This window comes from Lolium rigidum, chromosome 2 (genome assembly GCF_022539505.1).
Source record: "Lolium rigidum isolate FL_2022 chromosome 2, APGP_CSIRO_Lrig_0.1, whole genome shotgun sequence".
Lineage (NCBI taxonomy): Eukaryota > Viridiplantae > Streptophyta > Magnoliopsida > Poales > Poaceae > Lolium > Lolium rigidum.
Window position 1 is genome coordinate 266,905,653 of NC_061509.1, and position 21,041 is coordinate 266,926,693.

Genomic DNA, 21,041 nt, shown 5'->3' on the forward strand with positions numbered 1-21,041 from the left:
CGCGTCAGTTTGTCAGACGGCGGCTGTCCCAGATTGATGGACTGGAACGAGGAGGGCGACGCCATGGAGACGACGACCAGAGACGATCGGGTCGGCGGCGAGGTAGAGGATGGATCGTAGGGTTTCGGCGATCAGTTTCGTCGGCGAAGAGGCCGGCCTGATACCATGTAAAAGATCAGGTAGGTTTGATTCTACTCGGATAACCGAGATTGTATTTCTGTCTTGGTTTATATAGGAGTACATCGAGAGGGATAGGGAGAAGTCCCGAATACATACGAGTCTACAACAACCGACTCAAACACTATTTCTAACACACGTAACCTATGCCTGAACACCTACGCCAAGTAGAGCTAGACAGACCGGCACCCAACTTTCCAGGGCCGGATCCAGCAAAGACCAAACACAAAACCTGACGCTTCTTGTGTTTAGCAGTTACTGGTGCTACATTTTAATAAGTCTTAGACTGCTAATTAACAATAATCTAGTAGCTTAAAAAATTGATCATGGCACAACTTTTGTGCAAGCATCCTCCCATTTAGGGTGGCATATATACAAGGCCGTACTCCATAAACTAAGGCCTGGTCTTGCATCATTGCATGCATGGGTACAGGTCAATCGGCGACAGTGATCCAGAGACATTGCACTTAGAAGTAGTTGTTTAATGTGTGTATGTTGTCGATAAACCACTCATGACAGACATCAGTGCAGCAAACACTGGGAAGGGTTGCAGAGCAGGACGTATATATACCTTCTCTCATGAGGTTAAATGCTTCAGTTCAGACAACAACTAAGTTAGAAAAGCCTAACATCCGCTTCTCCCCAGTCTCCTCCGAGCTGAAGAGTGAAGACAGAAGTGCTCACTTCGTTAGTGACAACGATCTCTGACATGATGAGGAGGAGTTGCAGCTACTTGTTGTCACTGGCTGCAGCTGTGATCTTGCTTCTGCTACTGACGGCCACAGAGGCCGAAGGCATCCGACTTGATGCAGAGACCCGGGCATCAGTCAGCAGCAGCAGTCCGATAGTCAATGTAAGTAGTGATTCTGACGATCATCTGATTCATTGTCTGAATATTTAATTTGCACAAAGTATATTATGGAATGATCCTTTTAGCATATGCTAACTTGCTGATATTCATGATTGCAGAAACCAAACGATGAGGTGGTCAACGGTTCTACTACGAGCTCCCCAACGGATGCGACGAGAAGCAACGTTGCTGCCGGAAAAATTAGGGCAGTGGCACACAGCTTACCGGAGCTTCAGGAAGACTACTTCGTTCCAAATGTTCACGGCCCTAGGCACCACTGACTGGAAACGAAATTTGCTTCATTCTCATTTCCTCTCTCGGCTTTTGATCTCTCTGTCCAAAGCATACTAGAGCTAGTTAGACAGGCTGACAGGCATTCATAGGAATTTGATGTACTAGTTAGCTAGGTAGTCACTGCGGCCGCAGGCTGCTATAGATAGTTGGTAAATTCCATGTAAGCTCAGACAGTGGGCATATGGTGGTAGCGTTGATGTACTAACTTTCTTGGCAATATGAATTTGAAGCGACAATTGGTGCCTGATGTTATCTGTCATGCATGGCCTGTGCACTCGACGACCTGATTTTTGAGAGATATTACACTCTTGCTGGTAGCTAACATGCAAGCCAGACCACAGATTTGTTGACACATACCGCGAAAAACTGTCCTTGTTAACTGACAAGAACAAATAATATGGTAACTGCAAGAGGCTCCTGGCAACCAGCGAGAGGTTTTAGACATAGACATGAACCCTGTAGTGTTAACTACGTACTGATAGCTAGCTGCAAACATTTCAAAGCGTACCTACGTAATGTGCCAATTAACATCACCAGTACACTGCCAGTAGTTGAACTGTTGGCGATGGACAACTGTTGGAAGCGGTGCCGGATATGCTGCAGTGTTGTTCGCAAAGTACCACTGTACCTTTTATGTCTGGGCAGGACGATGCACTAATAAAGTACTATTCTAAGTATATGCACAACTATTTCCCACATGCTTAATGGTAACTAAATGATTGATTGGGATAGCCACCTTTTGGAACAAGTGGTGTGGCTAAACAATGTGGTGTATGAGCGTATGAAGTTCTCAAGATAGGCAAAGGGCAGAGAAAGAAAAGAAAAGTGTGCCTTCAGAAGCAAATAACTCATGATCACTGGCAGGGAAAAGACGTATAGCTTAAGCATGTACATACTAGGGACATTCCCATGCTTCTTTTTCTTCTTCTATTTCATTTCAGAAGCATCTTTTTCGATAAAGGATGTTTTATTACTTTGTGAGAAGCAATTTACATCCAGCCTCTGCATAACCAGGATGCACACAGCTGTTCAAGTGTCCAAAACGAACAATAAAAGTAAAAAGGCGAAATACATATCGAGACGATAAATTATATAACACCTAAGGAGAGGGTGGAGCTTCAATCCGTAGACTATGCTGCCACCCATGTCGGGAAAAAGTATCCCTCGCCGTAGCCTCCAACCGTGTACAGACCTCCGTAAATAGGTCTCGGTTCTCCATCCGCTGAAGAGGTAACCATGAACGGAGAATACCTGTACATCTGTAGATGACCTGCAACAAAGAACAGTTTTTATCATTAAAAATCTTGTCATTTCTACTTAGCCACAGCGCCCAGCTGCTAGCGCCCCCACCCTAAGAAGCAATTTAAACCTTGAATCAACACCGTGAAGCCAATTGCCAAAGACATTTGCCACACTAGTCGGGGGATACAGAGTAGACGCTACTTGGATGACTGGCCATATAGATTTCGCGAAACTGCATTGGAAGAATAGGTGTTTGATGGTTTCATCATGATGATAGAAAACACACCGTGAACTTCCGTGCCAATTCCGCTTAACAAGATTATCTTTAGTAAGAATAACTCCTCGACGAAGGTACCATCCAAAAATCTTAATTTTTAATGGTATCTTCATCTTCCAAATTTTCTTATTATTATCAATCGGTAAATCAGAATGAAGGATTGCATTGTATAAATATTTAACTGAGAAAGAGCCATCTACATGAAGATTCCATCTAAATTCATCCGGTTCAGGGGATAATTGAATATCACCCAATCGTTGAACTAGAGTATTCCATGTTGTTAGCCTTTGTCCAAGTAAAACCCGTCTGAACGTCACATTCGGAGGTGAGGTAGCCATAACGGTAGCAATGGTATCACCTTTGCGACGAACAATACTATACAAAGCAGGATATTGTTCACTTAGGGAAGCATTGTCCAACCAAACATCTTCCCAGAAACATATCTGTGCTCCATTCTTAATAGAAAAAGTACCATGACGAAAGAAAATATTTTTCGTTGCCATGAGACCAGCCCAGAAGTGAGAGTCCCCGGGTTTCCAAACCACTTGGGAGAGCGTCTTCGAGCCAATATACTTTCTCCGAACGCTACATCCAAATTAAACTCCGAGAATGGACTTTTAGAGCAGGTGCTTGGTGCGCACCCGTATCTGGACCGTCGATACTGCATCAAGATTCGTGCTAGCTCTTTTTTTGCCCTCTCAAACAACTTCTCATTTTTGTATCTCTCACACCAAACAATCTTTGAATTTGAAATTTTGCAGATCAATTAAACATAACAAATAGAATGTGGGAAAAATATTTTGGATTTTTTATGTCAATATGAATATATATATTTCAAGAATTTATTTTGAATTTTAAAATAATTTGAAATTTGAAATTAAAACAAAAAATTCGAAACTATTTTCCCCCATTCTATTTGTTATTTTTGAGCTACTTGCAAAAAAACAAATCAAAATATTACATAATTTAAGAGATATAAAAAGAAAAATGTCAAAAACTTGAAGGTGCGCAAAGCGCACCTGCTTCATTGAAGATTTCACTTAAACCCCAGCTTAATCGGCAGGCTGCTCTCTTCTACCTGCAGACACTTCCTGAAGACGCACGTAACCTGTGCCTGAGAGCACCTATGCGACTACGCCAAGTAGAGCTAGACAGACCAGCACCCAACTTTCCAGGGCTGGGCAATGCGTGCGGCACCTGCAAGACCAACAAGACAAACACAAAAACCAGATGCTTCCTGAACTGCGCAGTTACGAGTGCCGCATTGTATTAAGGACTAATTTAACATTAATCCAGAGTCTTAAACAATTGATCATGGGCAAGGCCCTACTTTTGTGCAAACATGCATCCTCCCATTTAGGCCGGGTGGCGTGTATCCATGGCCAGACTATATAAACTAAGGCCTGATCTCGCATCATTGCATCATAGGTACGTGCTAATTTGCGACAGCGACCCGGAGACATTTGCACGAACAAGTAGTTGTTTAATGTGTATATGCTGTAGATAAACCACTCCTGGACAGACACCAATTCAGCAAACATTGGAAAGGGTTGCAAAGCAGGACGTATATATACCATCTCCCATTAGGTTAAGTGCTTCAGTTCAAACGAATTAACCAGCCTAGCTAGCCTCTCCTCCCTACACCGTCTTCCGAGCTACCCTGTTCTCCTCTCGACACTCTCTTCTGAGCAGCAGACGTACTGAAGAAGTACTCTCAGTTGGTAGCATCGCTCTCTAACAGGATGACGAGTTCCAGCTACTTGTCACTGGCTGCAGCTGTGATCTTTCTTTTGGTGCTGACAACGGCCAAGGAGGCTGAAGGCATCCGACTAGATGCCGAGACTCAGGCATCCGTTAGCAGCAGCAGCAGCAGCACCGGCAACCCAATGGTCAACGTAAGTAGTGATTCTGATGTTCTTCTGAGTCCCTAACAGAACATCTTACTGCAGATGCTAACGTCCTTTTATTCATGAAATGCAGAAACCAAGCCATGATGTGGTCAAGGGTTCTACTGCTAACTCGGAAAGCGATGCGACAAAAGATGTTGTTGCTGCGAGCGAAGTTAGGGCAGTGGCACACAAATTGCCGGTGTTCCATGAAGATTACTACGTTCCAAATGTTCACGGTCCTAGGCATCACTGACCCAAAAAATAATTTTTTTTTCCTCTCTCGATCACTGATCTTTCTTTCTAGAATAGACTAGAGCTAGTTAGTCAGGCTGCCATGCATTTGCATAGTTAGTTGCTCAGATTTCATGTAAGCTCCAGCACACAGTGGGCGCATGGTGATAGCAAATCTGAACCTTAACTCCACCTCTGCATCTCTGCAAGCTGGAGAAGGGACAGTTTTGTTGTACACTAACTTGTTCACAAATGACAATACTTCAAGCTTCAAGGCTTCAGATTGTATGATAACCACTCCAAGCTTGTGTGGTTCCGAATTCGCAACGCCACATCTCAAGTTCAGTCTGGCCATCAGCACACTACCGTGAGACCGGAAGGCCTTTTCTTCCAATGTCCAAATGAAACATCTGAAGTTACCTGGCAAGAACCACGAGCATGACAGCTAATTTGCTGATGCAGAAGAGAGAAAGCCGATTCTGAATCCTATTAGGGAAGAACAAGTAATCCACGTAGTTTACTGTCCCTGACATGTCGATCGAAACTGAGTTTTCCGACAGAGGCTAATTAGTGATAAATACATGTATTTGTCAGCTGGTTAACTACTGGAATCATGGAGTGTGTTACGTCAGAGAATAGCACTACATACCGGTGGTTGGTTTCATGATTTGTGGACATTATTACGAGTTCGTAGCAATACACCCCTGCACTCTGAGGCTTTGCCGGATATGCTGCACTCTTGTTCCTAAGTAATGTCCCGGCCGGACGCTGCACTGAATATTCTACATCCACCATTTGTTTCTCGCACGTGTTTCATCGTAGCTAGATGATTGATTGAGCAATAGCCACCTTTTGAAAGGCACGCACGGATAAGTGGTGTAAACTGTAAAGAATGTGATTTATGTTCCCAGGACAGGCAATGAAGAACTTGTACAAGAGGCGAAAGGAAGAGAAAAATGATGTGGTAGTATGGTGCCATAAATACATGATCATCAGAAAAAAGAAATTGCAGAGAGCTAGCGGAATTCCAATACTTCTTTTCTCTTTAGGAAATGTGGCCAAGCTCTGGCCTCGGTATCAATTGGGGTTACGCAGCGTCTTATCAATATTTGGTGGTGGAAGTCGGTGGCATTCGTCAATGACATGCCCGAGATCAGCGCAAAGGTGCCTCGAGTCCAGACAGAAAAGTAAGTTATCCTTTAAAATGATTTTCATTCGGAATTCCAAATTCTTTGAGTTGTTATAGAGGTAGATTTTCTGTCCCTAGGTCGGAGGTTTTCCTGCCGTGCGTCTGACCAAGTTTTTGTTTTTGTTTTTGGTTGCTTAAGAGACTATTTCCATCAATCAGTTATTCAAAAATGGGGAAGAAAACTAGGTACTTCTTTCAGTAGTATTTTTTTTCTAAAAGACGGGGATGACTTAGCAGATGCAGGGGATGGAGTATATTACATATTCTTAAAAATTGAGAGCTCAATGTCAATCGATTTATGCAAATACCCGCAAAGAAAATCAGTTTGCTGCAAATAATTTGTGATATGTTGTTCTGTATGAGTTAACATTGAACTCAGTCCTATTACTTGTCTGCTAGCTTCTTTCGCAAATAAAATGTTGAAATACAAAACATCTACCAACTTGAAATGACTATGGTCTATGTATCCCATCCAGAACTAGCAGGTATCCTACGTGCATTATTGAACAGATGGATGGTCCATTTCTATAAATAATTATACTTGTAAACACCTCTCTGATTCCAATCACCCACGCAACATAGCATCATAATTCCTAACATAAAATCAGTAGAAGCGTGTCCCCCAAACCCATGTACCTCGGTAAAATATTATCATCTCAAAACTCATGAAGAGAAACAGGAAGCTGGAAAAAGAAATTAATTACCTTGTTCTCCTGGCTCTGCTTGGTTCTTGTGGGCTTGCAGACCTCGACATTGCCTCCAATCCCTGGACGGAATTGCTCTCTATAGACCACGCCGTCCACCGGAATGCCCCGTGCAGGTACATGCCGGCGCCGGCGCCTCCATCAGCGCGTGGTCCTGGTCGATTGTGCTTGAGCAGAGGAGAGCAGAGGGCACGGATCCGAGGAGCCGGGCATCTTTGTCACACCCTTGCCCCCTTGCCGGTGTGATTGCCGGCGTGAGGCCTTGATCGACTGCCTTGGAGAAGAAGAAGAAAACAGAGAGAGAGAGATAGCGAGGACAGAGTTGGTTTCTTTTCCAAGTTCATCGATATCGTTACAGGATTGACTTCTTCCTCTTATAACCGGAGGCCACACACACACAACGCCTGCTCACCAACCCAACACTTGGGTCCCACACATCTGTCAAGCTGGCACCAGTTGTAGGCGAGCATGTACACTGGTGCCTCCCGATTCTACGGCGCGACGGTGGTGTCAGATGTGACAATGCCTCCCGGAGAAGACCTTGCTTTCCCCCAAGCAAGTACAGCAGGAAAACGCACCTTCAAAACTTCCCAATCTTCCCATGTGGCTGCATCGACAGGTAAACCAAGCCATTTGATCAGCACCTGGGAAACAGTTGTGTTACCTTTCTTGACAAGCCTGCGTTCTAGAATAGCAACAGGTTCTGTGTCAATGGAGTCAAGAGATGGCAGCTTGGGCAATGTGGCGAACACAGGTGTAAAATCCGGATGAAATTCCTTGAGTTGAGAGACATGGAACACGTTGTGGATGTGGCTATCAGTTGGTAGCTCCAGTCTGTAGGCAACCTTGCCTACTCTGTCCAGAATCTTGTAAGGACCAAAGTACTTGTAAGCCAGCTTAGGGTATGGTCTGTTGACCACTGACGACTGTGCATATGGCTGTAACTTGAGCAGAACGTTGTCGCCCACTTGATACTCCTTCTCACTGCGATGCTTGTCAGCATTTTGTTTCATACGGTTCTGAGTTGTAGCCAAGTTTTGCTTCAGAATCGTCAGTTGAGCTGCCCGACTGGCTAGAACATCCTTCACTGGAGAAGCTTCTTCTTGCATCATGTCCGGCATTGCGCCAAAGTCCGGTTCGTGTCCATAGAGGGCTTGAAAAGGAGAGCAGCCAAGGGAAGAGTGAACCGTGGAGTTATACCAGAACTCTGCGAGTGGTAGCAAACTACGCCACTGTCGGGGGTTGTCTTGAACAGTGCATCTCAAGAACATTCCCATGCACTGATTTACTCGCTCCGTTTGGCCATCTGTCTGTGGGTGATAGGCCGTGGTAAAGTGCAGCTTTGTCCCCAATTTAGTGAAGAGAAGCTTCCAAAACACACTAGTGAAAATCTTGTCGCGATCGGATACAATGGATCTTGGCATCCCATGTAGTTTCACAATAGAATCCACAAAGCTTCTGGCCACCATCTGAGCAGTAAACGGATGCTTGAGAGGCACAAAGTGTGCATATTTGGTGAATCGGTCAACGACAACCATGATGCAATTGCTTCCATCAGAAGTGGGTAAACCTTCGACAAAGTCCATTGAGATGTCTCTCCAGGCGCCTGTTGGTATGGGCAGAGGGGTAAGTAAACCAGCAGGTGCAGAGTTAAGATGCTTGGCGTGCTGACAAGTGGCACACTGACGCACGAAGTCAGTCACTTGTGCTTTGAGGCCATGCCATGCGAATAGTTTCTTCAGTCTTTGGTATGTTGCCTGGACTCCCGAATGGCCGCCTACAGCGCTACAATGGAATGCATTGATCACTTTTGTTTGAAGTGCTGAATTTGCTCCCAGCCAGATACGACCCTGAAAACGAATTATTCCTTCTTTCAAAGAATACCCATGCTCATCGGGACTGTGGAGAACCAACTGTGTTAGTCGCTGTTGAGCATCCGGATCAGTGACATAGGAATTGATGACTTCCTGTAGCCAGGCAGGCTGCACTATGGAACAAGCATCAATGGCATAGAGATGACCAACTCTGGAAAGTGCATCAGCCGCCAAATTCTCTGATCCTTTGTGATAATTTTTTTTGAATTGGAGCCCCATTAAGCGAGACATTGCTTTCCTCTGCAAAGGAGATTGCAGGTTTTGTTCATCCAAGTGACATAAGCTATGATGGTCAGTCTTTATCACGAATGGTGCTCGCTGGAGGTATGGACGCCAACGATCCACAGCCATAAGCAGTGCAAGGAATTCTTTCTCATAGATGGAAAGTGCTAAATGCGCCTTGCCCAATGCCTTGCTTAAGAAAGCGATGGGGTGTTGATCTTGCATGAGGACAGCGCCGATACCCAAGTCACAGGCATCTGTTTCAACAATGAATTGTTTCTGGAAGTTGGGAAGACTAAGCACTGGTGTAGACATCATTGCATTTTTAAGGGCTTGGAATGCCACAGTAGACTGATCAGTCCATTCAAAGCTCTTCTTCTTAAGGAGGTTGGAGAGTGGTTTTGCTATAATACCATAATTCTTGACGAATTTTCGATAGTATCCTGTCAATCCTAAGAACCCTCGCAGCTCAGTCACTGTTTGTGGTTGTGGCCAGTCTGCCATCGCCTGGGTCTTGGCTGGGTCAGTGGCAACTCCATCTGCCGAAATGATATGTCCAAGGTACTCTAGTTGCGGGCTTGCAAACGTGCATTTGGACCTCTTCACATACAGTTGGTGTTGCTGTAGAAGAGTGAGTACCTCTGTAAGATGTGTTATATGATCATCCAATGACTGGCTATACACTAGTATGTCATCCATAAAGACTAATACTGATTTGCGCAGACAGGAGTTCAAGATCTCATTCATCACACATTGAAAGGTGGCTGGGGCATTGCATAGCCCAAATGGCATCACTTTGAACTGGTAATGCCCCTGATGTGTTTTAAAAGCAGTTTTAGCTTCATCTTCAGCTCTCATACGAATCTGATGGTAACCTGCTCGCAGGTCCAATTTGGAGAACAACCTTGCGCCAGCCAGCTCATCAAGGAGTTCGTCAATGACAGGCATAGGGCAGACATTTTTTACTGTCAACTCATTCAGGCGCCTATAATCTACACAGAAACGCCATGTTCCGTCCTTCTTTTGCACCAAGAGTACCGGGGATGCAAAAGGAGACATGCTAGGCTGGATCAGTCTTGCAGCAATCATAGCTCTCACTTGTTTCTCGATCTCATCCTTGTGCTCCGGTGAGTAGCGGTAAGGTCTAACATTGAACGGCACTGTCTGGTGTGAGTGTAATAGCATGATCATATGGTCGAGTTGGAGGAAGCGACGTTGGTTCTTCAAAAACAGGGGCAAATTCCTCCAATATGGTTCGTATCTGGTCTGGAACATCAGCAGAACTATGTGTGCTATCAGTATGGACGACTGCCATCGCCCAAACATCATTTCCTTTTGTCCATTTAGCGAGCTGCTCTACTGGCATTTCATGAATTGATAGTGTCAGGTGGTATAATACCCTGCAGCCAAACTCGCTTGCCATTATTGGTGATCTTCATTCTCTTAGTCACCCAATCACCTTTAATAGGTCCGTGCTGCTTGAGCCAGTCAACACCCAGAATTGCATCATATGCACCTATGTTTAGCACTCGCATAGGAGTATGGAATGTTTCCCCTTGGGTCCACCATGTGAAGTCAGGAACAATACTGTCACAAATAATCGATTGTTCATTAGGTAACTTGACTGAGATTGGTGTGGACTTTTGCACACTGCATTGCAACCTGTCAACCATGTTTGTGTTTAGGAAACTACCACTGCTGCCTGAATCAATCAATATAATGAGGACTTGATTGCCTACAAGGGCACGCAGACGAATGGTCTCTGAAGCTTCATTGCCAGCCATGGCGTTGAGAGAGAGACTGAATAACTTGGCGTCATTGAGGTCCTGTAATTCTATCATGTTCAGAACTTCCTCCGACAACAGCTTTGTTTCATCTTCAATCTCTAAAGCATGTAACTCATTTGCTGGTTTCTTGCATTGGTGAGTTGGGTCATATTTTTCTCCACACTTGAAACACTCGCCATTTGCCCGACGATAGTCTCGGAGCTGTCTGTCTTTCCAGAGGTCACCATTTCCCAATTTCAGCGCGGGCCTGATCGGCTCCTGTCGGTGAGGAGCTGCTGCAGCACGAGCTTGAGCAAAGTTTCTTGGCACCCATGGTTTAGTTTCTGCAAGTACTTCCTCTTGTACCAAAGAAAGCAGAATAGCCTGTTCGACTGTCTCAGGCACTTGAGCTTCCACAACACCACGAATCTCACTTTTCAGGCCACGGATAAACTGAGCGACAAAAAATTGCTCATCATAATTTGGGTTCTGAATTGAAATTTGGTAAGATAGAGAATCAAACTGCACTTGATACTCCTCCACCGGGCCTTGTTGTTTCAGTGCTAATAGCTGTTTCAGAAACTTGCGATGATCGTCAGCCCCAAATTTTTCTTCAACCGCTGTCATCAGTTCAGGCCATGTGTTGATCTTGTGTCGAAGACGATATGCCTTCAGCCACAGGGCTGCATTTCCATCCATGTGCAAGGTACAGGATACAAGCCAAAGAGAAGGGTGCACAGTGAATAACTTGAAAGTAATCGAGGCACTTATCCTTCCAGACACGCGGTTGATCGCCACTGAATCGAGGAAATTGCATTTTGAGGTGGTGCTTGGTCACTGGATCAGTGCCGTGATGTGGTCTACCGCCGCCTACTCTGCCCAGAAATCCTGCCCCGCCGGGTCCAACACCACCTGCGCCGCCGTGTCCACCACCACCGGCGCCTCCCTGTCCACCGCCACCTTGAAACCCGGTACCTCCATGTGTAGCCGTGTTGTCGCCATCGGCCTGCGGTGAGTCCAGGTCCTCACTCCGACCGCTCGCCCGTAGTCCCGCCGAGGACGCGCCAGGTGCGTCCCCTATCCAAGTGACGCGCGTCGTCTTCAGCGTACCTTTGCCCAGCGCGATGCAATTCGCCGGATCTGGATCATCCTCCTCTGGTGATGGTGATCTCGTGGTGAAACGCTCGAGCGTGAGCACCGTGTTGTCGAGGCGCTGGTCGAGCCTCGCGAGGTGCCTCACCGTGTCGGCGTTTGTCTTCGCCGCCTCCTTCACCGCTTCTGCCATGATGTGGACTTGCGCCACCATGGACTGCTGCGTGGTGTCGATGACGGCTAGACGCCCGTGCGGCAGATCGACCGCCGAGCGAATCTCGGTGAGAGCGGCCGTGGTGACGCCCGTCGCTTCGCCCATCGCGGTGAGGACGAACTGTGTCTGAGGCGATGGCTTTGATGGCGCCGTGGCGAACTCCTCCCAGATCCGAAGATTTGGGAATTGGGAGACTCCACACCCTTAGCCCCCGCGGATCGGTAGATGAATCTGATACCACTTGTCACACCCTTGCCCCCTTGCCGGTGTGATTGCCGGCGTGAGGCCTTGATCGACTGCCTTGGAGAAGAAGAAGAAAACAGAGAGAGAGAGAGATAGCGAGGACAGAGTTGGTTTCTTTTCCAAGTTCATCGATATCGTTGCAGGATTGACTTCTTCCTCTTATAACCGGAGGCCACACACACACACAACGCCTGCTCACCAACCCAACACTTGGGTCCCACACATCTGTCAAGCTGGCACCAGTTGTAGGCGAGCATGTACACTGGTGCCTCCCGATTCTACGGCGCGACGGTGGTGTCAGATGTGACAATCTTATCCGTCGCTGCGGAGTTGGAGTACGAGTAGAGGTGGAGGGGTGTCCGGGCATTCCGCGGTGGCCGTGCCCGAGCTAAACCGCCGGCGCTCCGGCTGCTCCTCGCGACCGAGCCGTGCGAACTGGGAGTGGGCTCGACGTGGATCTCGTGAGAAGGCCCACATAATCTTGCTGCTAACTGGTGGGTGCCCACTTACAGGCTTTGAGCGGGCATGGGGTAAGCGGCGCCGTGAACAGCCCCCCACTATGCAGCATTTTTTAGAATTGAGAGAGTACTAATTATACGTAGGGGCGTGCTGATAATCCTTCGGAGGCCAGCAGCTCTCCAGCCTCCGGCTTCCGTGACACATGTATACTTTTAGCTAAAATTTTGATTTTGCTTCGTCGCAGCAAAAAACTCCCCGCTTTTGCTTCATTGAAGCAAAAAACGATTCACCTATAAATGGAAATGGAAAGACCTGTTCTCCAACGCTTCGTCGTAACAAAAAAGCCCCACTTTTGCTTCATTGAAACAAAAAAAGGTTCGCCTGAAAAAAGAAAAAAAAGATCAATTGGACACGGATCTCGCCGGAGCTCGCCAGAGACCTCACCGGAGCTTGCCGGATACCTCGTCGAGCGCATCGTCGAAGACCTCGTCGGAGACATTGTAGCACAAAAAAATACTAATGTAGCTGAACCGCAGAATATTTGTAGCACAATATTTATACTATCGTAGCATCGAGAACTACCCCACGTCGGAGACCTCGCCAGAGGCATTGTAGCACAAAAAATATACTAAAGTAGCTAAACTGCGGATCATTTGTAGCAAAATATTTATACTATCGTAGCATCGAGAACTACCCCTCCTCGTTGACCTCGCCGTAGGCATTGTAGCACAAAAAGTATACTAAAGTAGCTGAACTGCAGAACATTTGTAGCTAAATATTTATACTATCATAGTATCGAGAACTACCCCTAGCTGGCCCACCACCGGTAGCATTCCAACTCCTGCCGGCCGCACAATCATTTGCATTTTGCAACACCGCCATCGACTTTTGGTAGCACCATCGATAACCGTTTGCAGCTCCACCGCTAACCTTTTGCAGTGGTGCCTTTCGTAGCATCCGCCATAGCCGATGGAAGCTCCATCCAACTTCGCTGGAAGCACCGTCCAACATCGTTGGAAGCACCTGTGTCGCCTGTGGGAAGCACCGTCGATATTGTGTCGCAGCACCCTCCGCCTCCCATGGTAGCACTGCTCGCCGCTGCTCGAAGCGCCCATCTTAGCAGGTGGCAGCACCAGCGACGTGGCTTCCCACACCGCCGGTGGGGGGCATGCAGCAGGGGCGCCGGCGAGCACCGCCATCGCCGCTCGAAGCGCCCGTCTTAGCCGGTGGCAGCACCAAGTGTGTATGCTTGTGGGAGTCGTCGATGACGCCCGGCTTGTAGCAGCTCGGGATGGAGGCGTGCAACCACTGTGTGGGATGGAGATGGCGGCCATCGCGGCGGATGAGCCGAAGCCGCGCGGGATGGTCACCTGCGGTTGCCGCGTGGGATTGAGGCGGCGGGAGTTGCACGTGATGGTGACCCGCAGCCGTCGCGTGCGAAGAAGGCGGCGGTGCGCGGGATTGAGGCAGCGAGCATCGCGCGCGGGACATGGGGCCGTCGCGTGGGAAGACGACTGTGGCGGCGCGCTCAATCAAAGCCATCCGTCGCGAGGAAAGGCGGCTGCGGCGCTGTGGTGACCCTGCATACCACTGCATGTTGTAGTATGCCAGTCGTTGATATAACATTCGCGAAGTACCATTCCGCAAATATTACATCCCTCAGAGTAGTACAACAGAACATAGCAGGGTCCATAACTCATTCACATATTATTACAATCATCATACACAAGTCGTCTCGGAGCTCCTCTTGGGTCCTAAGAGGATATCTCCTGGGTTCGAGGTGAACCCATCTTAACTTACAATACCATTGTCTCATTAAACAAAACATTTATTTAATCGAGCAGCTAAATAGTAAGAGTTCGCGCTGCTCGGCTACTACTACTCCTCCTGATATCCTTAGGCTTGTTCTCCTCCGGAAGCCTCTCCGGATCCATAGACTATGATGTAGTCTACGCCTTCCACTCCTCCTGAGAGGTCTGGTTCCTCGTAGCCGATGATCTCGGCTCCATCATGGTTGTCGTTGTCCTCCTCCAGATGGTTCAGACAATCTAAGCATGGGGTTTAAGAGTGGTATGAGTACGAGCGTACTCAACAAGTTCATTATAGATAAGAGGTGTTTAATGCACTAGCTACGGTATTAGACCAGAAAGTCTAATACCAATGCAAGTTTTGATAAACATTTCTTCAATAGATTGCTTTTATTTCAAAGAGCTATGTCCGTCAGCCTTCACCGGTTTACTAGAACTTCATGGAGCTCCTTTCCGGCCGCGTTCGCAGTTCCTCAATCCCGGAACAGGGAGTGACAGGTCACAGTTCTTTACACTCTGCAGAGGTGTGTTGCTTTACCCATAAGAGATCTTAACCTTGGTGCCAACCGGGCAGCTTTCCCGTCCACACTTCCTTAGGTGTGAGGCCCGGTATAAGGTCTAGCCAATCATGTTCCTCCGCTACCTCGAACACCCACCCTTTGTTGCATACCCCGACCCTGGGTCCTCGTCGGTCCTCTTATACCACTTAAGGATGGACCCCGACCACGACAACAGTTTGGGACTCGTTAACCAAACTCCTTCGCCGGTAGCGGCAACCCATCATAGACCGCAATACCGTGGGGACTTAAGGCTTCCCCAGCCCACCGCTTGCACTTCGAGCGACAAGTGTCTACGGACTATGCCGTGGGGACTTAAGGCTTCCCCAGCCTACAGCCTTGCCCCGACGGATACAAGTGTCTACGGTAAAGCGCATCCGTTGATGAACGAGAGGTGGAAACACTTTTGACTACTCCGTCCCACTCCGGATCTTATGGTTAACACGGATATTACGGCACAAGAATCACTCGGCGACATTTGTTGTTTAATCCTAGATGGATATAAGCCCGTGCAATGGAACCTCCACCATATCAACACAATCCATGGTTCCATTGCCCACCACATAGTCATATTCATAGTTATGAAAGTAGTGGTTTTGATTTTTGTGCAATAGTGATAACCATAATACTTTGCAAGTAATTTGATAAAAATACTCAAATGACATGAGCAAGTGATGAACTTGCTCGAACACTGCAAAGTTCTCGCAGCTTGGAAGGTATGGACTGACCCTTGTCCTCTTGTTCTGAAAAAATAGCATCATTGTCCGATAAGGGCAATGGTTAAAGAAGCAATTATGCATGATTCCATTTTTAGGGTTTGTTCCCCCCTTTCGATGTCGTTAATATTTCATGTAAGAGGTTAATACTAAGAATAATTTGGGGATACTTGATTTAGGGTAAAATGCAACCTTGAAATGTTGTCAAGGTGTTTTTGAAGTCCAAATGCATTAATGGACTTGTTTTCATTATTGAAAATAATATGTGTGATTTAAATTATTATTTAAATCATCGAATTAAAATTCATTCTTAATTGTCTTCAAAAATTCTCTTTGACATTTTATTTAATTAGAGAATTTTATGCTGATCTATTTTCATATTTTTAATTATTTTTTAGAACTATTCAACATTTCTTACAAAATTTCAAAGTTTCGTATTTCTTGGAATTAGGAAATGACCTAAATGCCCTTGGGCCCCACCTGTCGGGGTGGCCCAACGGGTTAGGTCGCACCCGAGCCACCCTTTGGGCTCTGGCCGGCCCATTTGTTCTCTCCCCTCTCCTCGCGCGAAACCCTAATTCCCCTCTTTCTCTCGCGACACCGTGGTCGCCTCGCCGTCGCCGGATTATTCCGACCGCCACCGGCCGTCCCCGCCGGCGAAATCGGACGCAGTCGAACGGCCGCACGACGGCGCATCGATTGGTCCGCGTCGATCTGCGTTTCGCCGCTTCCTCGACGCGCCCCCTTCGCCTCTGCTCGTCTACCGTGGAGTTCCGCGGCGATTCGTCGCCGCCGACGTCCCTGGCGTCACGGCGCTGCCGTGGGTTCGCCCCTGTGGCCGCGAACTGCCGTGGCACCACCATGGCCCGGCTTGGCCAGGCGCCGCCGTGCTCCGGCGCGTGCCGCCGTAGCCGCCATGACCGAGCTCTGCTCTTCCTTTCCCTGGTGAGTACCCGTAGCTTCCTTCTCTCCCTCTCTGCTCTGCTTCCTTTTCTCCTCATCTACGTTGTCTTGCTCAGCTACTGGCCTGCATCTCCATGTTGAGATGCTTGCCGTGACCATGCGCTGCTGCGGTGTTGTTCTTGCTCAATTGCTCACTGTGGCGATTCATGGATTAGTGCTTATGAGCATGCTGTGGTACCCTGTGTAGTTTAGTAGCTCCTGCTGTTGCTCGATGCTCTGCTGTGCTTAGCTTACTGCTGTGCTTGGCTTACTGCTGTGTTTAATCTTGTCCCTGGCTTGATTGTGGTGGTAATTCTTGTATATTAACAAGTGCCAGTGCCTCTGAGCTAGTTCCTTTAGTTCAGATTCATTATTATGCTCCATTGAGCTGTACTGTTGGCTTAGCAGTGTGATTTAGTGATGGATTTACATGTGCTTTTCTTGTATATTGTGATCCTTTGGTTCATCAAGCCTATGATGTGCTTCTGGATACAATTATAAAGCCTGATGCCCTTATCTGGGATGCAATTGTTCAGTTATTTAATTATCTGTTCATGTGTTAATTACTTGGAATGAGTTCTAGCATGCAGTAGCATGCTCTAGCAAGCTTCTGGTGATCATATGATCACCAGTTGCTTGTAAAAGCTGCTCTTTGTGGTCTATGGCTCACTGTTGCTCACTCTGTGTTGTGTGTGTATCACACAGGCTTAACCTGGTGTGTATTGTTGTTGGCTTAAGCAACTGCTGTTGCACCGCACCGATCCATTGGATCACCGCAAAGCCCCGGTGCTTTGATTTATTTGCTTTGTTCACTTATCCGTGTTGCCTGAATTTTTTCGAAGTGGATAAGTGATGTGAGCTGCTCTGCAGCTTGTGATCATCTAATTAATTGTGTTAGGGCTAGATGGATGCCAACCTTTCGCTTGTGTACCCTAGCCCTTTACTGAGTCCAATTGGATAATGAGGTATAGGTTCTTGTACTGGCTTAGGGTTGAGGTGGCCCTGGCAGCACCTGTGTTGCTGTCCTGGTTGCTCCCCTATCTGGGATTTGCTATGGCTTGTGTTGGCTGACTGGAATTGAATAATTGTTCACTGGCTTTATCCGAGTCTTGGACTTCCAGTGACCTTTTGGTGTTGACAAAATATATAGACAGGTAATTGTCTATAATCTGATGGCTTAGCTAGCTGTAGGTGCTTAGTGAGTGGTTTAGGCTAGCTATGGTTTCATTCTTGGCTGGATTCCTCTAGTTATGCATGGATTTGCATAACTGTTGTTCCCATAGGATGTTTACCTAGTGGTCTTACCCATCTATGCTTGCACCAAATGGCCTGGTAGCCAGATGATGATACACACAGGGTATTCTACCCTTCTGTGCTTCAGTGATGCATTGTATGCTTAATTATGAGCAAGATATAATCTTGCTCAGGCTTTTGTGTGGTATACCTCACTCCAGCTCCTAGATTGTTTGTTGGAGTAGAGGATTGCTTCTGGGTTGCTCTTGTGATTGATTTACTTGCCCTGCTCCTCCTGGTGATCTTGTTTTGATTCAATGGTGAGATTGAGCAAATGGAACAAAGACCTGGCTCGTTCCCCTTGTTCAAGCTGTTCTTGGTGTTCTTGGTAACTTACCCTTCAGCTCGTCGATGGATGAGCAAGATGACTAGGGTTTGAGCACCGAAAAGGTTATATATGTTGCTCGCTATACTCTCCCTGGTCGACAGCTTGGCTCTGGTCACTTTGGTGACTCACTGATGCTGTGTGAGTGTTGTGCCACATGCACAAGCAGTGCCTGGGTGTTGAGCATGCACACCTGATGTGTGTGCTGCTTGTGTGTCTGTGTGAACCAGATCCTGTGAACTTGGCTTTGGAGAGGATCAGCTCGGCAGACTTGATATTATCCTCTATTACCATTCTTTTTTAACTCTGCCAAGTGGCTTTGCCACTTGGCATAATTTGTTCTTCTTTGTGATTTTGTGCAGGGATCATCCATTGAGCAAAATGGACAAAGACTTCATCAAATACAAGATCAAATGAGGATGACCTTGTAGAATTTAGACTAGGACTATTAACTTGTAATTTTTCTTTATTTTCCTTTCTTCTATTCTGCCCATTTGAGTAATGTGTTGTATTATTCTTTTATTTCACTTATGAATATTGTAATGACATTGTAATGTGTGTGATGATCAATAAAGCTCAAAGTTTTCTCTATTGAGCTTTACTTTAATATAATTGTTCATCTTATTTATTATTGATCATTTACTTAATGAATTTCCTCAATTGAATTATTTAAGTAATTATTTAATGTTTGAATTTGAAATTCAAATTCAACCTTGGTTTGAATTCAACCATGTCATATCATTTGGAATTCAATCAAGCAAACTCTCCTCTCTCATCTCAAAACCCTAAACTAGTGAAGTGAGAAACAAGTTTGTCGCACTCTCAAAACCCTAACCCCGTAAGGTGTCGAGAGAGAAACTTGTCCCCCTTCGATGCGCTTTTGTTTAAAAGCGCGAAATTTCCCGCAGTTTACTATGCAATGCACATCCCTTTCTAAAATCTACCCCTCGATCGTCTCTAAACCTGGGACATTACAGCCTTTCCCCTTAAAGAAAACTTCGTCCCGAAGTTGTGGTTGTAATACCCGAACAGCTTCGGGTATGTTTTCCTTAGGTCTTCCTCTTTTTCCCAGGTGGCTTCCCTCTCGGGGTGGTGCTTCCATTGTATCTTGCAATACTTGATCGCCTTATTTCTAAGTTGTTTCCAGCTTTCCTCGAGAATCTTGGCTGGCTTCTCGATGTATGTCAAGTCTGGTTGTAACTCAAGCTCCTCATGTGATATTGGTTCATCTGGGGTCTTCAAACATTTCCGAATTTGTGACACATGGAATACATTATGAACTTGAGCTAACCTTCCCGGTAGATCCAACTCAAAGGCTAAACCTCGATTCTGACTCAGTATCTTGAAAGGTCCTATAAATCTAGGGCTGAGTTTCCCTTTAACTCCGAATCTCTGAAGTCCTTTCATCGGGCTTACCTTAAGATAAACCATGTCTCCAACTTGTGGCTCCCATGTCCTTCTCTTCTGATCGGCATAACTCTTTTGCCGACTCTGGCTATCTTGAGCTCTGTCTCCGATAATGTCAATGATTTGTTGTTTTTCCTTGACATAATCGGGGTTGAACTCTTTGCTTGCTCCGGCTTCATACCAACATATGGGTGATCTACACTTCCTTCCATATAGAGCTTCAAATGGTGCCATCTTGATGCCGCTTTGATAACTATTGTTGTATGAAAACTCGCTAAAGGTAGATGCTCCTCCCATGATCCTCCGAAGTCTAGGGCACATGCCCTAAGCATATCTTCTAAGATCTGATTGGTTCTCTCGGTTTGTCCACCGGTTTGTGGATGATAAGCGGTACTATAATCCAACTTGGATCCCAAAGCTTCGTGGAGCTGCTTCCAAAATGCTGATGTGAACACGGATCCTCGATCCGATACTATCTTCTTAGGTACTCCATGCTTACTCACGATCTCTTTGATGTAAAGATCAATAAGTTTCTCTCCTTTATCCTGTTGGTTTACCGCTAAGAAGTGTGCACTTTTCGTCAACCGGTCCACGATTACCCATATCATGTCCTTCTTTTATTAGTCATGGGTAGTCCGGTGATGAAATCCATCCCTATCTCTTCCCATTTCCACTCGGAATAGGTAAAGGTTGTAACTTCCCCGCCGGACTCGGTGTTCGCTTTCACTCTCGACGGTGTATGGCATTCCGCCACATATTGTGCTATCTCCCTCTTCATGTTATTCCACCAAAATAGTTCCTTTAAATCCATGTACATCTTTGTACTTCCCGGATGTATGGAATAGGGTGTTTGATGAGCTTCCCGGAGTATTACTTCCTTGATTTCAGCAATATCCGGAACGCAAATCCTCTTCTCGGAACCACAAAGATCCGGATTCTCCACGGTGAAATTCTCGATGGTCTTCCCTCATCTATTCTCCTCATCTCTTCTACAATAAATGGATCGTCCAACCGACCCATCATTATCTCATTCTTCAGATTGACATTCAACTCATCGGCTACTTGCAACGCCGATAATCCTTCATGGGCTTCCTTCTCCCAAAGTTGTATTTGGGCTTGACTTATTTCCTTCCTCAACTCCGGTGATATTTCTTGTTCCACTCCTCCAAGTATTCTTCCTACTCGAGGCATCTCGCTACAACATTAGCCTTCCTCGGTGTGTAATTGATTGTCGGATCATAATCCTTAATCAATTCTAGCCATCTTTTCT

The 21,041-nt window shown here is 46.4% G+C and overlaps 1 protein-coding gene across 1 annotated transcript; it reads left to right on the forward strand.

Annotated features, from left to right (window-relative positions):
• Window positions 1–4,582: 4,582 nt before the first annotated feature.
• LOC124691153 lies at window positions 4,583–4,982 on the forward strand. Its single transcript, XM_047224425.1, has 2 exons — window positions 4,583–4,735; window positions 4,821–4,982. The coding sequence occupies exons 1-2, from the start codon at window positions 4,583–4,585 to the stop codon at window positions 4,980–4,982; spliced, it is 315 nt and encodes a 104-aa protein (XP_047080381.1).
• Window positions 4,983–21,041: the final 16,059 nt, after the last annotated feature.

Bases quoted from the DNA above. Each gene is read 5' to 3' on its own strand.
- LOC124691153 (XM_047224425.1), top strand. From the start codon at position 4,583: ATGACGAGTTCCAGCTACTTGTCACTGGCTGCAGCTGTGATCTTTCTT. The intron at 4,736-4,820 runs GTAAGTAGTGAT...CATGAAATGCAG, and splicing joins CCGGCAACCCAATGGTCAAC to AAACCAAGCCATGATGTGGT.